The sequence below is a fragment of the Myotis nattereri genome (assembly GCF_964212035.1).
Source record: "Myotis nattereri genome assembly, chromosome: 1".
In the NCBI taxonomy this organism is placed as follows: Eukaryota; Metazoa; Chordata; class Mammalia; order Chiroptera; family Vespertilionidae; genus Myotis; species Myotis nattereri.
Window position 1 is genome coordinate 96399224 of NC_138075.1, and position 19042 is coordinate 96418265.

Genomic DNA, 19042 nt, shown 5'->3' on the forward strand with positions numbered 1-19042 from the left:
CAAGATTGCTACAGCTATTCGGGGTCTTTTTTTATTCCAGATGAATGTTTGGAGAGTTTGTTCTAGATCTTTGAAGTATGCCATTAGTATTTTAATGGGGATTGCATTGAATCTATTGCTTTTGGTAGTATGGAAATTTTAATGATGTTGATTCTACCAATCCATGAACACGGTATATTCTTCTATTTGTTTATGTTTTCCTCTATCTCTTTTTTCAGCATCCTGTAATTTTCTGAGTACAGGTCCTTTACCTCCTTAGTTAAATTTATTCCTAGGTATCTTAATTTTTTTTTTTTTTGCAATGGTAAATGGGATTTTTTATTTTTAATGGATTGTTTTTTTAGTTTCTCTTTCTGTGAGTTCATTACTGGTGTATAAAAAAGCCATAGATTTCTGGGTGTTAATTTTGTATCCTGCTACATTGCCGAATTCATTTATTAGTTTTAGTAGTTTTTTGATGGAGTCTTTAGGGTTTTCTATGTACAATATCATGTCATCTGCGAAACAATGACAATTTTACTTCTTCTTTTCCAATTTGGATGCCTTTAATTTTTCTTCTTGTCTTATTGCTATGGCTATCACTTCCAGTACTATGTCAAACAGGAGTGGTGAAAGTGAGCATTCCCTGTCTTGTTCCTGTTCTTAGGAGAAATGGTTTTAGTTTTGCCCATTGAGTATGATGTTGGCCATAGGTTTGTCATATAAGTCTTTTGTTATGTTGAGGCATAATCCCTCTATTCCCACTTTGCTGAGGGTTTTTATCAAGAAAGGGTGTTGGATTTTGTCAAATGCGTTTTCTGCATCAATTGATATGACTATGTGATTTTTATCTCTCAATTTGTTTATGTGATGTATCACATGTATTGATTTGAAGATATTGTACCAGCCTTGAATCCCTGGAATAAATCCCACTTGGTCATGGTGCATGATCTTTCTAATGTAATTCTGGATCTGATTTGCTCGAATTTTGTTGAGGATTTTAGCATCTATGTTCATCAGGGATACTGGCCAGTGATTTTCTTTCTTTGTAGTGTTTTTCTCTGGTTTTGGGATTAGGGTAATGCTGGCTTTATAGAATGAGCTTGGAAGTGTTACTTCCTCTTTAATTTTTTTGGAATAGTCTGAGAAGTATAGGTTTTATTTCTTCTTTGAATGTTTGGTAAAACTCCCCTGTGAAGCCATGTGCCCCAGACTTTTGTTTGCTGGAAGCTTTTTGATGACTGCATCAATTTCCTACTTAGTTATGGGTCTGTTGAGATTTTTGGTTCTTCTTGATTGAGTTTTGGAAGTCGTATTTTTCTCGGAATATGTCCATTTCCTCTAGGTTGTTTAGTTTGTTGGAGTAGAATTGTTCATAGTATTTTTTTTTTTTGCCATCTTTTGTATTTCTGTGGGGTCTGTGGAGTAGAATTGTTCATAGTATTTTTTCTTTGCCATCTTTTGTATTTCTGTGGGGTCTGTATTTCTGTTGTTATTTTGCCTCTTTCATTTCTAATTTTGTTTATTTGGGTCCTCTCTCTTTGCTTCTTGGTGAGCCTGGCTAGAGGTTCATCAATCTTTTTTATCCTTTCAAAGAACCAGCTCTTGGTATCATTGAGCTTTTGTATTGTGTTTTTTTTGTTTTTTGTCTCTATGTCATTTATTTCCACTCTGATCTTTATTATCTCTTTCCTTCTGCTCACTCTGGGCTTTTCTTGTTGCTCTCTTTCTAATTCTTTAAGTTGTAGAGTTAGATAATTTATTACCATTTTTCTTGTTTTTTGAGGTAATGCTATGAACTTCCCTCTCAGGACTGCTTTCACTGTGTCCCATAGGTTCTGGATTTTTGTGTTTTCATTGTCATTAGTTTCCAGGATGTTTTTAATTTCTTCTTTGATCTCGTTGGTAACCCAATCATTGTTAAATAGCATGGTATTCATCCTCCAAGTGTGACGAAATTTTTTGATTGTTTATTGTAGTTGCTTTCTAATATGCCATTGTGGTCTGAGAAGATGCTTGATATGATTTCAATCTTCTTGAATTTGGAGAGACTTTGTCTGTGACCCAATATGTGGTCTATCTTTAAAATGTCCCATGTGCACTTGAGAATAATCTATATTCTGTGGCTTTGGGGTGAAATGTTCTGAAGATGTCAATTAAGTCCATCTGATCTAGTGAGTCATTTAGGATTGCTCTTTCTTTGCTGCTGATATTTTGTCTACAAGATTTTCCAGTAATGTCAGTGGGGGTATGAAAGTCCCCTACTATGATCATATTGCTGTTGATCTCTTCCTTGATATCTTCCAGCAGTTTTTTTATGTATTTGAGTATCCTGCATTGGGTGTATATATGTTTACCAGAGTTATATCCTCTTGTTGTATCAATCCCTTTACTATTATGAAGTGGCCTTCCTTATCTCTTGTTATGGCATTCACTCTGAGGTCTATTTTGTCAAATATAATTATTGCTACCCCAGCTCTTTTTTTCATTTCCATTTACTTGAAAGATATTTTTCCATCCCTTCACTTTCAGTCTGTGTGAGTCCCTTGTTCTGAGGTGGGTCTCTTGTAAACAGCATATATATGGGTCATGTTTTCTTATCCATTCAAGCCACTTGCTATCTTTTGATTGGAGCATTTAGGCCATTGATGTTTATAGTTATTATTGATAGTTACTTGTTTGTAGCCATTTTTATTTTTTGTGCCTGTGTTCCTTCTTCTCTTTCTACTTCTTTTTACAACAGTCCTTTTAGCATTTCTTGCATTGCTGGCTTGGTAGTGATAAACTTCCTTAACCTTTTTTTTTGTCCATGAAGCTCCTGATTTCACCCTCAATTTTGAATGATAACCTTGCCATATAGAGTATGCTTGGATTCAATCCCTTGCTTTGCATCACTTTGTATACTTCTTTCCATTCCCTTCTGGCCTCATGTGTTTCTGTTGAGAAATCATTTGATAATCTAATGGGAAATCCCTTGTAAGTAACTTTCTGTGTCTCTCTTGCAGCCTTTGAGATTCTTTCCTTGTTGTTAACATTTTCCATTGTAATTATGACATGTCGTGGTGTGGGTCTTTTGGGGTTCATCTTGTTTGAGACTCTCTGTGCTTGTGTGACTTTTTTCTTCCCCAAATCAGGGAAGTTTTCTGACATTATTTCCTCAAATAGGTTTTTCTAACCTTTGCTCTGCTTCTTGTCATTGTGGCACCCCTAATATATGTATGTTGCTTCATTTAATGTTGTCCCAAAGCTCCCTCTGGATCTTCTCCTGTCTTTTGATTTTTTTCTCCAATTGCAGTTCAGATTGGGTGTGTTTTGCTTCCCTGCCTTCTAATTCAATAATTTGGTCCTTTGCTTCTCCTATTCTACTGTTGAAAGTTCCATATTGTTTTTTATTGTAGTTATATCACTCTTTATTTCCTACTGATTCTTCCATTGGTTTTTTATTTTCTCATTCATACAGTTTATGAATTGTATAACCCTTATTCTGAATCCTTTTTTTCTGACTTATTGCATGCCTCTATTTCATTTAGTTCCTTTTCTGGAGATTATTCCTTTTCTTTCCTTTGGGGGTTGTTCTTCTGTCTCCCCATTTTTGTTCTCACCAAAGGATCTAGGTTTCAAGTCGTGTGGGGCTGGTAGTTGCAGCAGTAGCTTTGGTGGTGGGTCACATGGTCAGGTGGCGGCTTTTCCTCAGGGAGTCTTGGGCGGTGTTTACTCCTCAGGCAGTCACAGGTGGCAGTTGCTCCTTGGGTGGGTCACAAGGTGGCTGCTCCTCATGCAGTCGCAAGTGGCGGCTGCTCCTCGGACAGTTATGGGTGGTGGCTGCTTATGGGGTGGCTGCTCCTCAGGCGGTTGTGGGGGAGGGCTGCTTGCAAGGAGGCTTTTCCTCATGTGGTCGTGGGGCTCCTGCTCCTCACGTAGTCGTGGGGCTGCTGCTCCTTGCACAGTCGCAGGGCGGCAGCTCCTCACACGGTTGTGGGGCATTTGCTCCTCGTTTGGTCATGGGCACCAGCTGCTCCTGGGGGGGCTAGCAGGGTGGTTGCTTCTTGTGCAGTTGAGGGTGGTGGCTGCTCCTCCAGTGATCACAGACGACAGCTGCTGGAGCAGTCCTGGTGCCTGGGACTGTTATGTAAGGTTTGGCTGTTTGCGCACACGGTCGCAGAGCCCTGGGCTGCTGCGTAAGGCTTGGCTATCCACTCACGATCTTGGAGCCCTGTGTTGCTGCATAAGGCTATGCTGTTTGTGGTTTTTAAGAAGAAAACACAACCAGGAGCAAGTCAACTTCTCAAGAAGAACTAGGACCGACCATGTTATAGAAAGCTCACTCTCCATCATACAGGCCTGGCTAAATATAACCCAGGCTCAACTGTAAGAACTGCACAAGGCGCAGCAGCCCCACGACCACGTGAGGAGCAGGAGCCCCACGACCACGTGAGGAAAAGCCTCCTTGTGAGCAACTGCCCCCACAACCGCCTGAGGAGCAGCCACTCCATAAGCAGCCACTACCCATGACTGTCCGAGGAGCAGCCGCCACTTGCGACTGTGTGAGGAGCAGCCACCTCACGACCCCCGCCAAGGAGCAGCCACCACCCGTGACTGCCCAAGTGCGTGGCAGGAGTAAACACTGCCCAAGTGCGTGGTTGCAGAGCCCTGTGCTGCTGTGTAAGGCTTGGCTATTTGTGTAGGCATGTATGTGGTTGTGAAGCCCGGAGCTGCTTGTGTAAGGCTTGGCTATTTGTGAGGGAGGTTGCGGTGCCTGGGCTAAAGCCTCTGGCTGGGGGGAGGGGAGCACCCTCCAGAACTCTCAGCTGGGGAGGCTGAAGTCCCAGTGTTCGTGGGTTGGCAGCAGGTCTCTGGCTAAGTGGCTGTAGGATCCTGGGTGGTGTCTGAGAGCACCTGGGTGGAGGTGAGGCTGGGCTCCCAGTCACAGCAGCTCTCCCCTTGAAGATGGCGCGGCCTCTGTGGGAGAGCTGGCGCTCCGGGAGAGATTACAGCAGTAGCAGAGGCTGCATGGTTATGCGAGCCTGGTCTGCCAGCCCCTGAAGGTCCTGCAAGATCTAGCTGTCCCTCACTCAGACACACACACAGACACCACACATCCCATTTCGCTCCCTCACTCACTCACAGTCTCTTCCTCACTGCCATCCTGTCAGCCGCCATCTTGTAATTGGGCTTAAACATTTTTTACAATGTTCTGTATTCTTAATTACATAAAAGAGAGAGCTTATAGAAATTTTTTGAATAAAATAATTTGTAAAAATATTTAGAATAATTGCATAAAACTAAAGAAGCAAATAAGAATACTTAGCCATTAATTCTGGCTATTTGTCCTAAATATTCTTACTAGAGTTTGGAGAATATTACAAGGTAGCCAAACCACTATAATAATGTAATGGGAGTAAAGACCAAAATTAGAACACATTTGATGAATGATGAATGATATAATGAAGAGTGCTTTGGTAGATTGAATTATTAGTTTCAATGATTTCTTCACTCTGCTATGGTGGTGTTATATATCCACATCCTTGCCATGGCTGCATAGTGGGCAAATAATTGCTCCCTACCCTTTGATTCTGGCTTGGCCATATGACTTGTTTTGGTCAATAAGATGCCAGTTAACATGATGCAATCAGAGACTTGGAATGTCCATGGAAGTGCTTCACCATGACCTGAATATGTGACAGATAGCTATGGCCCCTGAGCCTAAGTTCCAGAATGAGACCCGTGGAGCTGATTCACAGCCTGGAACCAAACCCAGAAGACATGGATGGAAGCAGAGCCACTTAGGCCAAACCTACATTGGCCAAATTGCAATTGAAATTGCAGTGGACCTAGAGTCCCACAAGTGTGAGTATAAGTGAATGTGTATCACTGAGTTTTGGGTTGATTTGTTATATAGCATTATTGCAGCAATAGTTAATTGTCACAGAAGCTTTACCTCCTCTGATGGCCTGTGTTAATCTCTAATGGATCTATTGAAGTCTGGGTTATATTTAGCCAGGCCTGCATGATGGAGAGTGAGCTTTCTATAACATGGTTGGTCCTAGTTCTTCTTGAGAAGCTGACTTGCTCCTGGCTGTGTTTTCTTCTTAAAAACCACAGTGATGGACAACAGCACTTACCATTGTCTTCGGTGGTGCTCAACACACCCATAATATTTGTAGATAACATGCTTGAACTACTATTTCTTTATTTTTTTTAGATACTATTGTTGACTTTTTACTTTGGAAGAAGAGGATATAAATCTGTTACTATCACTTTAGCCCCATGCTACTCACACACTTTCACTGTTCCAACACGTGTAAATTCGATTAGAAAGTCTCTTAAATGCCAGCACCTATAGCTGTAGCTTGTTGCTTTGGGGCTGGCCAGTTTCAGACCTTTTGCCTGAAGATGTAAGTTGGGTTGCCAGTGTGCGGAATGTGACCTGGAGAAGGAACTGAGGGAATTTTCACCATTCAGTGTGCCCATATTTACTCAGTTCCTATGATCTCAAAAAACTGGCTGGTGTTCCAACTTATAAACCTTGCTTTTGGGTAAAATGATATGGGGATCCAGCTACCAAGCAGTCTTCTTGTTTTCAGTCTACTCCGTACCTTCAGAGATGTCTCCATGTCCTCAGACTTTCCAGGGTCTGTGATTTGCAAGTATTTTATTTTTATTGGCTTTGATCCCTTCAAGGCATTAGGTTTAAGCTTTCTCCTTTCAGTTAAGCAATTTCAACTCTATGCTTTCTATTACTCACATTTTGTTGATATGTTTCATCTTTCATTTTCCCTCCTCTTCTCTTTCACCACTGTCATTTTAGTGGTTTTATAGGATGTGCACAATGCCCATATCTGACTGTAAGTCTAGTGATGTAGCATGTAGGTTTAATTAATCATATAGACCATTTTTTATCAATTATATAGGTGCTGCTCAAACTGAGAAGACAATGTACCTCTCTAGGTTTATTTTCTTTTTCTTTTAGACAGTACTGAAGCATGCTTGCCCTATTCCTCAACAAATTCAATTTGAGATTCCAGTAATTTTGATTATTTTTTCACTCAAATTTTCCAGTTAAAAGGCCAATCAACTGCATTACATGTAAATATAAGATAAAGATAAAACACTTTGTTTCATGAAGTTAACTCAAGTCAGAATGCTTCAGGCTTTACTTTATAATCAAAATAATTTTTGATACATAAGAAATAACTTAGTACACTTTGATATTTGACTTATGATCTAATTGTAATAAATATATATGTACATATAATTTAAATTTCTCAGCTGTCCTATGTCTATTGTTTCATATACTGTTCTAATTTTTTACTACAGAACACAGGCTCATTATAACACATCAGAAGATAAAGAGATATATAAATAAAAAATTAGTAATTCTTCCCTACTCATTCACTCTCTAAGGCAGTGTATATTATTGATTAGCTGTGTAACTATCCATAATTTGTACATACACCTAAGAAATAATATGTTGAACATATTTCACTAATTCAAGACGTGGGGATTCAAAATACAATAGAGAATTTGTTCCAGAGTGAGGTCCTAGAATGAGATGTAAAATTGTAAAGTCTGTGACTGGAAAGTCAATTTCCTGACTCACCCATATTGAAGGGAAATGAGTGGATTTCCAGGGAGGAGGTTTTTTTTGGAGAGAGCTGTGCTAGTCATCTCTTCTCTACTCACCTGCCCCCCAACCTCAATTCAGAAGAAAGGAAGAAGAGGGACTTTATGAAAACCACTTAGAGAGCTTAATATGTGTCTTTTGTCCTGTGCAGTTGGGAGTGGGGTAGGACACTGTGGACAAGCCTGGGGGATGAGCAACAGGCTCGGATAGTGGCTTTGGCTATAAAGTAGAGGAAAGCTTCTTTTGTGATGGGATATATCTGTACTTACAGAGTTTGTTGGGCAAATAATGTGTGTGTGTGTGTGTCCTGTGGACCAGATTTAGGCTGGTGGGCAGGGGAGAAATACAGTAGTGGGTTTAGAGTAGGTGGGATGGCATCTATAAGACCTCAACAAACAGTAGATGTATGAACTGCTAGATTCACAAAATTTGTAGTCAGAATGAAGAAGCTTATTCTGGGAATGGAGTGAAAAACAATGGGAAGGGCACCAACAATGCAAGGTTTTTGAAAAGCCAAGAGAAAGTCATTTTAGGCTTCATGCAGAGAATGCAGAGCTACCTTATTGATGGCAGATATTTAGAAGTTTCCTTATCTTGTTCCCTCTTCTTGCTTCTCTGTTCTTTCTCACCTGAAGGGTTTGAGTGAAACAATAGGTAGAAAATAGAAGAGACAGGTGGAAATAAGAAGCTGATCATGTATTCTAAATATCTATGGCTGGTACTTCAGCTGGTCTTGGATTCCTGCCTGTTGAGATGACCAAGACCTTTGTTTCTGAGGAGTCTGTTCCTTTGCTTGCTTTGTTCTGGTCAGGCTGTGGTTGCTGTGATTTCCAACTCACAGTTTTTGCAAGGCCTGGTAGTACTAAGAGTTGGCCAAATAAATCCCCAGATCCCTTGGGCCCTGGGTTCTAAACATCTTTCTTCCTGGTGGAAGCATCTGACCATAGTAATCATGGTCAGTCAATGACCCGATTAGCACAGTAACTCCTTGTTGCTTTTGGTGTTCTGCTAATTCACTGGCATGAGGACCCCAAAGTAGCCAGGTAGTAGTCACAGCTTCAATGGACTACAAGTTCAATGGAACCCTTACTCTACTCCCTGTTGGAAGCTATTCCCCTATGACAGTGGTTGGCAAACTGCGGCTCGTGAGCCACATGCAGCTCTTTGGCCCCTTGAGTGTGCCTCTTCCACAGAATACCGACTTCTGCTCATGGGCCACGAAGGTTCAATCGCATTGTACATGTGCGCCTGCATGTAGTATTTTGTGTAAGAGCCACACTCAAGGGGCCAAAGAGCTGCATGTGGCTCGCGAGCCGCAGTTTGCCGACCACTGCCCTATGAGAACTAGGGCTTTTAACTTGGCAGAGCCCAACGGTTGTGGGAATTGGGAACCTAAATTCCACAAGTGGGTCATTGAGAGTTAAGGTGAGAAGGTTCACACCTTCGTTTGCACACTCACAAATTCTAGCTATTAGGGAAAAATTGCACTACCTGTCTGTCAACTGTGAATCCAGTGCCTATACCACATCTTGGATTATAAGACCCAACCTGTGGAGAGCGGCTACACTGTTTGGACAGCTTCAAGCCTCAGACTAATGAAATGGCACGGTCCTCTCGTGGCCACGTGCAAGTCCCAGCTTGGAGGGCAGAGCCCTCCAAGCACAATTATAGCCAACAGCTATAGTTGTAAGCTTGAAACTATGGTCTGAACACATGGCCCCACGTGCCTGAGTGATGTGGGCTTGACAGAGTTTAGGTGTGTGTAATTGAGTAGTATTGAAACCCAGGAGAATGTTGTAAATATCTTGACCATGGCCTGCCTTTGCCTCGTGGAATCTGGTTATAAAATAAAGACACGCTTGTAGCCTGTGGCGCTGTCACTGTCTCTCCATCAGAGAAGCAGCTTCCCACCCAGACCCAGCTTTCATTCTCTGGTCTGTCTTTTCTCAATCCTTCACCACCCCCTCTCAGGCTCACCAAACCTGGCTGAGCTGGCTCGGCACATAAGGCGCCCAATGTGGGGCTGAGTGTGCCATGGCCATGCCAGCTCGCCACACCAACCCTGAAAAGTGTTGTGCCATACTGGCACAGGTGGGACTTTAACAGATCATTCCACTATCCTAATGCAATGACTGCCTCTGGGTAATGGGGTTCGTGGTAAGACCAGTGGCTCTCATAGTCAGAAGTCTATTGCTGCATCACTGTTGCTCTAAAATGAGTCTCTTGTTCTGAGGCATGTATTACCCTGATTGGATAATCCAGTCCTGCCAACAAGTTCCAGGCACATATTGTTATCCAAAAGAGCATTTATTTAATCACTGAATGTCTAGGACAGTGGTTGGCAAACTCATTAATCAACAGAGCCAAATATCAACAGTACAACGATTGAAATTTTTTTCAGAGCCAAATTTTTTAAACTTAAACTATATAGGTAGGTACATTGTTATTAACTTAAAGAGGGTACTCCTAAGGCTTAGGAAGAGCCACACTCAAGGGGCCAAAGAGCCACATGTGGCTCGCGAGCCTCAGTTTGCCAACCACGGGGTCTAGGAGATGAGAATCTAAAGAGAAGGAGTCATTTCACTTCCAAACCATGGGCCTTGGTCTGCAGTGTGTATCACTTTGGGCATAGGGAAGCAGTTGAGACTGGACTTCTTTGATTGCTGGCTTTAATAACAAGAGAAGGTAGGACCTGGGGAATTGGGTCTTTATCAGATTTTGTAATATTTTCTATCATCAGAATTCCTGTTGAAATCTGAAAACTTTTGCCATTGGGAGGCAATATCCACCTGTAATGAGACCTAACTCCATTATTGTACAATATAAGTGACTGTACTTCCCGATAAGACTTATGAGGTTCCACTTGCCTCAGTCCTTTCCTGATTGAGGTATTGAACACTGAAACCAAATTTTCCTATCACCTTCTCCTGGTTATTGTTTGTAAATTCTTCTGTTGGCTGCCTCACACCTAGTCTAACACAGATAAAAGGGCCCATGAAATCTGTGACACCTCTGTTTACAGAATATTGTGTGTTCAATTGTGCCCTACACCCTGGAAAATTCATATGCTGAAGTCTCAGTACCTCAAAATGCAACCTTAACCCTGACCAGTATGGCAAAGTGGTTAGTGCATCTGCCCACACACTGAAGGGTCTCTGGTTCAATTCCAGGTCAAGGGCACATACCTGGGTTGTGGGTTTGCTCCATGCACACTGCCCCCTGGTCCAGGCACGTGTGTGTCTCTCTCACATTGATGTTTCTCTCTCTCTCTCTCCCCTTCCCTCCCTCTTTCCTACTCTCTCTGAAAAGCAATGAAAAAAAAATATCTTCTGGTAAGGAGTAACAAAAAACAAACAAATAAATAAATAAACAACCTATAGGAGATACGGTCTTATAGAGGTAATCAAGTTAAAATGAGGTAATTAGGCCGGGCTTTAATCCAATATGACTGGTGTCCTTAGAAAAGGGGGAAATTTGCATACAGCGACAGGCATATAGGGAGAATGTCATGTGACTATGAAGATGGCCATCAAAAAGCCTCCAGAAATTAGGTATAATGTATTTCTGTTGTTTAAGCTGCCCAGTTACAGCAGCCCTATCAGACAAATAGATAGAATCTGTGCCTGAACTCTACCATGCACCAGAGGAGCTGGCCTGAGCCAGGGTGGGTAGTACAGAGAGCATATTTAACTGACATAAAGTTGCAAGGATGGGCCAAAAACTTTCAAGTCTTTCCCAGAAGTCCTTGGCACATTCTCTAAAGTTCCATTGGAAGAACTGGGTCACATGCCCATGCTCTAGCTGCAGACAGCGCTGGGAAGGCCTCTGCTACAGCAAGCTCCTAGGTGTGCTCTCAGTGTTAAAAGCTCTTTTCCAGAACATTGCCATGTAGAACCATCAAACTGGCTCTATCAACTGTGTACAAGGAAATGTGGGCCTTACCTTTCTGGTGTCTGGCTCAATAAAGAATGTCGGGTAGTAAGCCATCTTTGACCAGATAATTAATCAATTTTGCTCCTTCCTGTGTCAGTCACTCTCCTAGATCTGAAAGAGAAAGGACAGGTCACTCTTTCCTGGAGCCCACTGTAGTGGTAGGAGACAAGCAGTAAGACAGACTAGCTGAGAGAGGTCCTACTAGGCGCGAGGCTTTGTGGGTTGGGTAATCAGCACTCTGGGGGAGGTAGTCACTTAAGCTGAGAGCTGAAGGCAAATCAAGCTAGTGCTTCAAAATGGCAAGGGAACATTGGAATAAACCAGATGGGAATTCCATAAACTTAAATATTATTACATGTTTTTTCCCCCCTCAGGTTAATAAGTTTAAATTTTGCTATAAGATTAAGAAATGGTAGATTCTGACACTCGGCATAAATTTGGTATAGGCATACCACAGAGATATTGCAGGTTCTGTTCCAGACCATCACAATAAAGCCAGTCATAATCTTTTTGTTGGTGGAGAATCTCACCTTCAATTAGAAAAAAATGCAACATCTGTACAGCACAATACAAAGTACAGCAAAGCAAGGTATGCCCGTAAATGAGGACACAGATGCTCAGATCTTGGTGGGCTCTGGCTTTTTCCAGCTTTCCAAATCAAAGTCACTAGTCCTGAAATGTGTAGATCTCTGGGCCCAGTAATGCTCTCATATTATGTAGCTGATTAAAACCTGCAAGTGAAATAAAGTACACAAAGGAGTTTCCCTACTTCTAGGACTGCTCCCGAACCCCTGCTGAAGGGTGGACTGCGACCCTCACCAGTTCATGACCTGAATCAACTCTGTAGGTATGGTGCTGTGGTTGTCTCAGAGTGTAATCTACCCATTTAAAAAATTCAGATTATGTATCTACTGGCACATAATCTGCAACTCTATACTTCTCTGGAGGTAGAGGCCCTTTTAGGCAAAATGATTCCACACCAGCCACTTTCATACTCTTAATAAGGGAAGAAAAGAACCCCGAACCCTGAACTTCAAAGGCCAGATATCCCAATCTCATTTCTCTACGTGCCTGCAGAGAGGCTCTGTCTTTGAGCCGGTTTAGTATAACATCCTGACATGTAATGAATGCCCTAACATCATTGTGCACCTGCCTCTTTGGCTTTAGGGAAATAATCCAGTACTAGTTCCTAAATCGGTCGAACGACACTTTCACAGGGGTCGCCTAAGACCATCGGAAAACACATATATAATTACATATTGTTTTTGTGATCAATCACTATGCTTTAATTATGTTCAATTTGTAACAATGAAAATACATCCTGCATATCAGATATTTACATTACGATTCATAACAGTAGCAAAATTACAGTTATGAAGTAGCAATGAAAATAATTTTATGGTTGGGGGTCACCACAACATGAGGAACTGTATTAAAGGGTCGCAGCATTAGGAAGGTTGAGAACCACTGTCCTAAATAGTCTACCACCCTAAATTATCCAGCGCTGGTCCCTAAAACCTCAGTGTTTCCCCCACCCCGGCTCTGCACTCGCAAGATAGTATATGGCTCATTCTACTTTTTCCTCCAAGTATTTTTTCCCATTCCCTTGGAGCCTGCTGGTTTTATATAGTTTGGACTCTTGGAGTGTCTACTGGTGTGATCCAAGATTTTCTTAGGGACAAAGGTAAAAGGTACTAAAAAATATGGAGAAATGTTCTCATTTCACTCCTGTTCTCTGGACTAGGCTACTGAAAAGCAGCCTCTGCTTTTCCAGAAGGTGCTGGAATATTCTACCACAGTTGCTTCCAGAGCCCCAGCTACCCTGTGAGAGTCCCTATGCTCTTTTGGAGAACTCAATTAAGGTTTACGTAGAACTCCACAAAACAGCTGTCTGGAAGTCTGTGGAGAAACACCAAACGGTGTTTCTAAGGAATATATTCTTTTTTGTTGTTGTATTGTTAAGTTGCTGCTAAAACCCCTACTGCCCGGGACCTTACGTTAACCATATCCCACCTGGTGAAGTGAGTCGGAGAGTTCACGAGGAAGGAGGCGGAAAAAGACCGTGGTCTGGGAGCGGACCCGGGGAGCGAACCCGGGGAGCAGCCTCGCGCGGGCAGGGCGCCCGGGGCGGGGCGGGCTCCAGGCTCCCCTCGGAGGCGGTGGGCGGGGAAACTCAGCGCGCAGGCGGGCGCCCGAGGTTTACCTCGCGTCCTAGCAACCGCCCGGCGCGCACCGTGGGCGCTGCAGGTGAGTGCGGGGCCTGGGCGCGGGCCGCTGCCTGAAGCCCACCGCTGTCGGGGGCCGCCTTTCCCGGGCCGGGCTGGTGGCCCGCGCTGGCGTGTTTGCAGCTGCCGAGAAAAGAGCCCCGTTTCAGTCCCTCTAGGCGTCTCCCCGTTCTCTCCTCAGCTCAAGAGCCGCCCTCCGCTTCTCGTTATCTCGCCCATCCAACCCCGGCCTCCCGCGGACCCCCGGAGTTTGCAGGGGCCCTGGGACCTCCCTCTCCTTATCTGCTGCCTCTACGAGTCTGGCCTCTCTTGCCACCTTCACCTTTCTCCTTGGCCCTTGCAGCTTTGCCTCCTCCTCCTTTCTAGACCAGTGGTTCTCAACCTTGTGGCCCTTTAAAAATAGTTCTTCATGTTGTGACCCAACCATAAAATTATTTTCGTTGCTACTGCATAACTGTAACGTTGCTACTGTTATGAATTGTAATGTAAATATCTGATATGCAGGATGGTCTTAGGCGACCCCTGTGAAAGGGTCGTTCCACGGCCAAAGGGGTCGAGACCCACGGGTTGAGAACCGCTGTTCTAGTCTGTCTTTGTTGCCTGCCCCTTCCTGCCTGTCTCCTGCACCCTCTCACCCTTGGAAACTTATCCTCCAACTCAAACGCCATTAACATCAGTTCTGAAATTTCAACTTTTCTGTAGGTCTCACTGAATAGCTTTATAATTCTCAGAATGTTGGTATATGCACTGAATCCCAATCAATGTTACCAGCCACATTTCTAGATCTTAGAGTGGATGCTTGCATTCCCGTAGCCTCATAAAGAATTCAGTTTTGCTTCTGCTCAGGTATTACAGAAATTATACATGAATCGGTTTCATTTTGTTAGTGACTAGAGGCCTGGTGCAGGAAATTTGTGTGTGTGTGTGTGTGTGTGTGTGTTGGGGGGCGGGGGGGTTGGGCTGTCCCTCAGCCCAGTCTGCACCCTCTTGTAATCCAGGACCTCTTGGGGGATGTCCGACTGCCAGTTTAGGCCCGATAAACTGGCAGTCGGACATCCTTCTCACAATCTGGGACTGCTAGCTCCTAACCGCTCACCTGCCTGCCTCATTGCCCCTAACCATCTGTCTGCCTGCCTGATCACCCCTAACTGCTCGCCTGCTTGCCTCATCGCCCCTAATGGCCTCTGCCTCAGCCCTGGCCACCACGGTTTCCTCTGGAATGATGTCCGAAAGGTCGTTTGGCTGTCCGGTCTAATTAGCATATTACGCTTTTATTATTACAGATACTGGAAGCTTGTAACTGACCCTTTGGAAAACAAATCATACCTATTCTATTAGTAAGGAAAATAAGTGCAATGTGTTTTTCAGTGTATAGAAACACATATGCTTAGAAACTTTTGTCTTTTTAGTTGTTAAACGCCTTTTTTTTTTTTTTTTTTTTTACAGAGAGGAAGGGAAAGGGATAGAGAGCTAGAAACATCGATGAGAGAGAAACACCGATCAGCTGCCTCCTGCACACCCCCTACTGGGGACATGCCCGCAACCAAGGTACATGCCCTTGACCGGAATCGAACCTGGGACCTTTCAGTCCGCAGGCCGATGCTCTATCCACTGAGCCAAACCGGTTAGGGCTTGTTAAACGCCTTTAACATCTTACTTTAATTCAAAGATCTGTACTATGTATTCACATGCACTCATTTTAACCATGGTGCTTAGGCCAGAAGAACACATGGACTGGCAATGGGTAGTAACTGGGGAGCAACCTGTCTTGATAAAAAGTGTTAGTTTCTGTATTTTGCTGAGTTATACCCATCATTTTTGAACACCACTGGAATTAGTTGAACAAGTGCTATAGTTTTGGTTCTCTTGTTAAATTAAGAAGCCATCAGAAATTTCTTAAATGAAAAAACAAACAAACACCATATTATCCCGTTTTCTTGTAAAAACTCGTTCAGTTAGGCCTGCAAAGCACTTCACTTTTTTTAAAGAAGACCTTTCATAGATCTCCTCTAATTTAGGATGGTCATAGCTCCCCTGAGATTTTCTTAGGCTTTTGCTAACCAATCTTCTTCAATCAAGCCTATCCATTGCTGCAGCTCCGGGTTTACTAGATTCAGAAAAACAATTTAAAGAGATTTAAATATGTTACACTTACATTTCTATAAAAATTTATCATGACGAAAGACCTTTTTTTTTTTACATTTCTTAGATCTTTAAGTATCTTCCAGGAAGTTGCTATATGGTATGTTGACTGCCACACCTTATGCAATCTACGTAATTTCACATTTTTCTTGAAAAAGGTACAAGGAGGAAATGATGCACACACTATTGCTTTATAGGACCACAAAACAAGTGTTATGCTTAAAATGGCAAACAAACAGAACTGTCCATCTAAGCCTTTCTGTATAAGATAAACCTATTTGCACTTATTCGTGGTTTGCACTGATTCTCACAATACTGGGAAACTCAGGAGTGTCACACATTCACGTCAGTTCATGCCTCTGTGTTCAGAATTTCCCAGTAGAAACAATACCCTGGAATACTAAAGCAAATGCATAAATTTGTACCCTCATTGTATACATTTTATTCTACTAGCACTTTTATATATACATGTACATAAATATGTATATATATATATACACACATATTATATGTCTTAGCACTACCTGATGTGATACTCAGTTTTTATAGCAAATATGTTGTAATGTCTGCTTTGCTATTCTGAAATCAGTCTGATAGATAATAATCCTATATATGTGCATAGTTTTAAATATCTATAGTATCCTAATTATATTATAAAAGAGAATTAAAAGAAAAATAATTATAATAAAATATTGGCATAAATAATGTAGTCAGATGTTCCAGCCTTATATAGAATTACTGGCAATGTAGTAGCTCCAAGTGCAAATTGATACAGACATGGTTTTGAAACTTAATTTGTGTGACTAGTGTAGTCATCAATGGTGTGATTTCCAAAATGCTGAGCTCTTGGTAAAGTTCCATGTAACACGAAGTATGTATGACCTTCCTTTAGATTTATATGATAGTTGCAATCCTGGAAAATCCAGCGTATATTAAAACTGTGAAAAAATACTTTGTGATCTGAAGTTTTTCATCTACTAGATGCTTGGAGATTGCAGCAGCATTCTTCCGTCACGGGGACTGTCTTGCATATTGAAGGACATCTACATTCTTGACTCTCATCACTAAATGCCAGTGATGTCCTCATCCTCTCCTTTTGGTGATGAATGGGGTGTACAATACTTATGTATTGCTACTCAGCAGGCAATATTGCCATGAGAACCACTCATCTAGATGTCCCTGTTACTGAATTTCAAGATTTACAGAAAGTAAAATCCCCAACTCATTTTACCTCTGCTTTTGTAATAATGATGTGGGGAAAATGCTAATTATATTCTATATTTAACTTTTATAACCATTCTTCTAATATCCTGGAAGATTTTAATGATCTGTGTTATTACAAGTGGGGAAACAAGCAAGTATAGATTATCTGAAAAAATATAATATCTTTTTATTAATACGGTATGTATCATAAATAACCATTATGAATTAATGCCAGACCTCGCTTTCTAACTTGGTTCTTATTTCAGGTTACAGAAAATGATATCTTTCTAAAAATCTTCTTTTAAAGACAAATTTCGCCATAGTGAAATTTATTTAATTTGAATTTCTGTCTTAAATTTTAATGCTAGACTTTTTTTTAATAACCAATTTTGATAAACAGGCCTAAAAAGATTCTCTTTTGTTCTTACATCTCTCACATTTGCTCTTAAGGAAGTTATAAATTACAATATAACATTCTGGGCAGGAAATATGGTCAGAGAATACAGTATTTTGATTGCTCAAATATTCTGGTTTATAGAATCAATATGTGGTATACCAAGTTTTAGAGAAAATTAAAATTACATGTTACAATAATGTTCTTATTCTATTTTCAATTGATTCAGGAGGCACTTGAGTGACTCTCAGAGCTTCCAGAATCATGTTCACCAGTCATCATTGCACTATTGCAGATGTAATGACTATAAGAAAGTCAGGATAATAGAATAACTAGTAATAGAATAATTCTAAAGAATGGATGGCTCAGCTCAAAAGAGTGTTGCTCACTTTACCGTCAGCCCCAACAGAACTGCAAATCAAAGGCCAGTTCTTTTTTCAACTTTGGAGTTTTCTGTTTCCGTTTAGGCCCAGGGAAATGAGAAAAGTATTCATTTCAGGGCAGACGGAGATTGGAAAATCCTTAGGTAGTAGTCAGTTTTACTTAAAGCTGGTTAAAAAAATCAACCTCTATGATGATTCAACAGAATGTGAGTCGGATAGTACGAGCTTAAAATATTGAAAATGAAACAATGTCCAGTGAAAAGGTAGATGCTGTTGTCGTGTTCTAACTCTTTCTACTCTGTGACCTCTAAGGTAGACATACCTTCTGGTATTTAAATCTATCAATTTCTGGGGTGGCAGAGGGAGAATGGAAAATTTTGCTCATTATAAGGGAGAGACTTCTTAACAATAAACATTGCCCTCAAATGAAAACCTTCCAAATCTAAGATTAAAAAAAGAAAATCCTACTTCCACTTTATCCATAAGGCAGTGGTTCTCAACCTTCCTAATGCCGCGACCCTTTAATAAGGTTCCTCATGTTGTGGTGACCCCCAATTTCATTGTTACAAATTGAACATAATTAAAGCATAATGATTAATCACAAAAACAATATGTAATTATATATGTGTTTTCCGACGGTCTTAGGCGACCCCTGTGAAAGGGTCGTTCGACCCCCAAAGGGGTCACGACCCACTGGTTGAAAACCGCTGCAATAAGGGGTCAATTTATCTCTTTTGAATATAGCTAGAATATAAATCTATAATAATAAAAGCATAATATGCTAATTAGACCAGATGTTCTTCCGGATTACTTTCCAGATGAAGCCAGGACTGCAAGGGAAGCCTGGGTCCCGGGTGCCAGAGGGAAGCTGGTGCCGGCAGCTGGGGAAGGAAGGCCTACTCTTGCATGAATTTCATGCATCAGGCCTCTAGTTTTATATAAATTTGTGTAATTTATATAAATATCATTATATATTCTAGAGGCTCAGTGCATGAAAATTCATGCACTCAGGGGGTCCCTTAGCCTGGCCTGCACCCTCTCATAGTCCGGGAGCCCTCAGGGGATGTCCTAAGCTGCAGTCTGGTCTCCCTCTGTGGGGAGCAGGCCTAAGCTGCAGTCTGGCTTCCCTCTGTGGGAGGCAACCAGGCTGGCTGATCAG

The 19042-nt window shown here is 41.8% G+C and overlaps 1 protein-coding gene across 1 annotated transcript in view; it reads left to right on the forward strand.

Annotated features, from left to right (window-relative positions):
• Positions 1 to 4487: 4487 nt before the first annotated feature.
• ODAD2 (outer dynein arm docking complex subunit 2) overlaps positions 4488 to 19042 on the forward strand; it is a gene marked incomplete at its 5' end in the record, with an annotated part of 240053 nt that continues 225498 nt past the window's right edge. The window contains one exon of the mRNA XM_081099802.1: positions 4488 to 4583. Coding sequence (XP_080955928.1) covers positions 4488 to 4583 — 96 coding nt within the window. The remainder of the gene's footprint in view (positions 4584 to 19042) is intronic.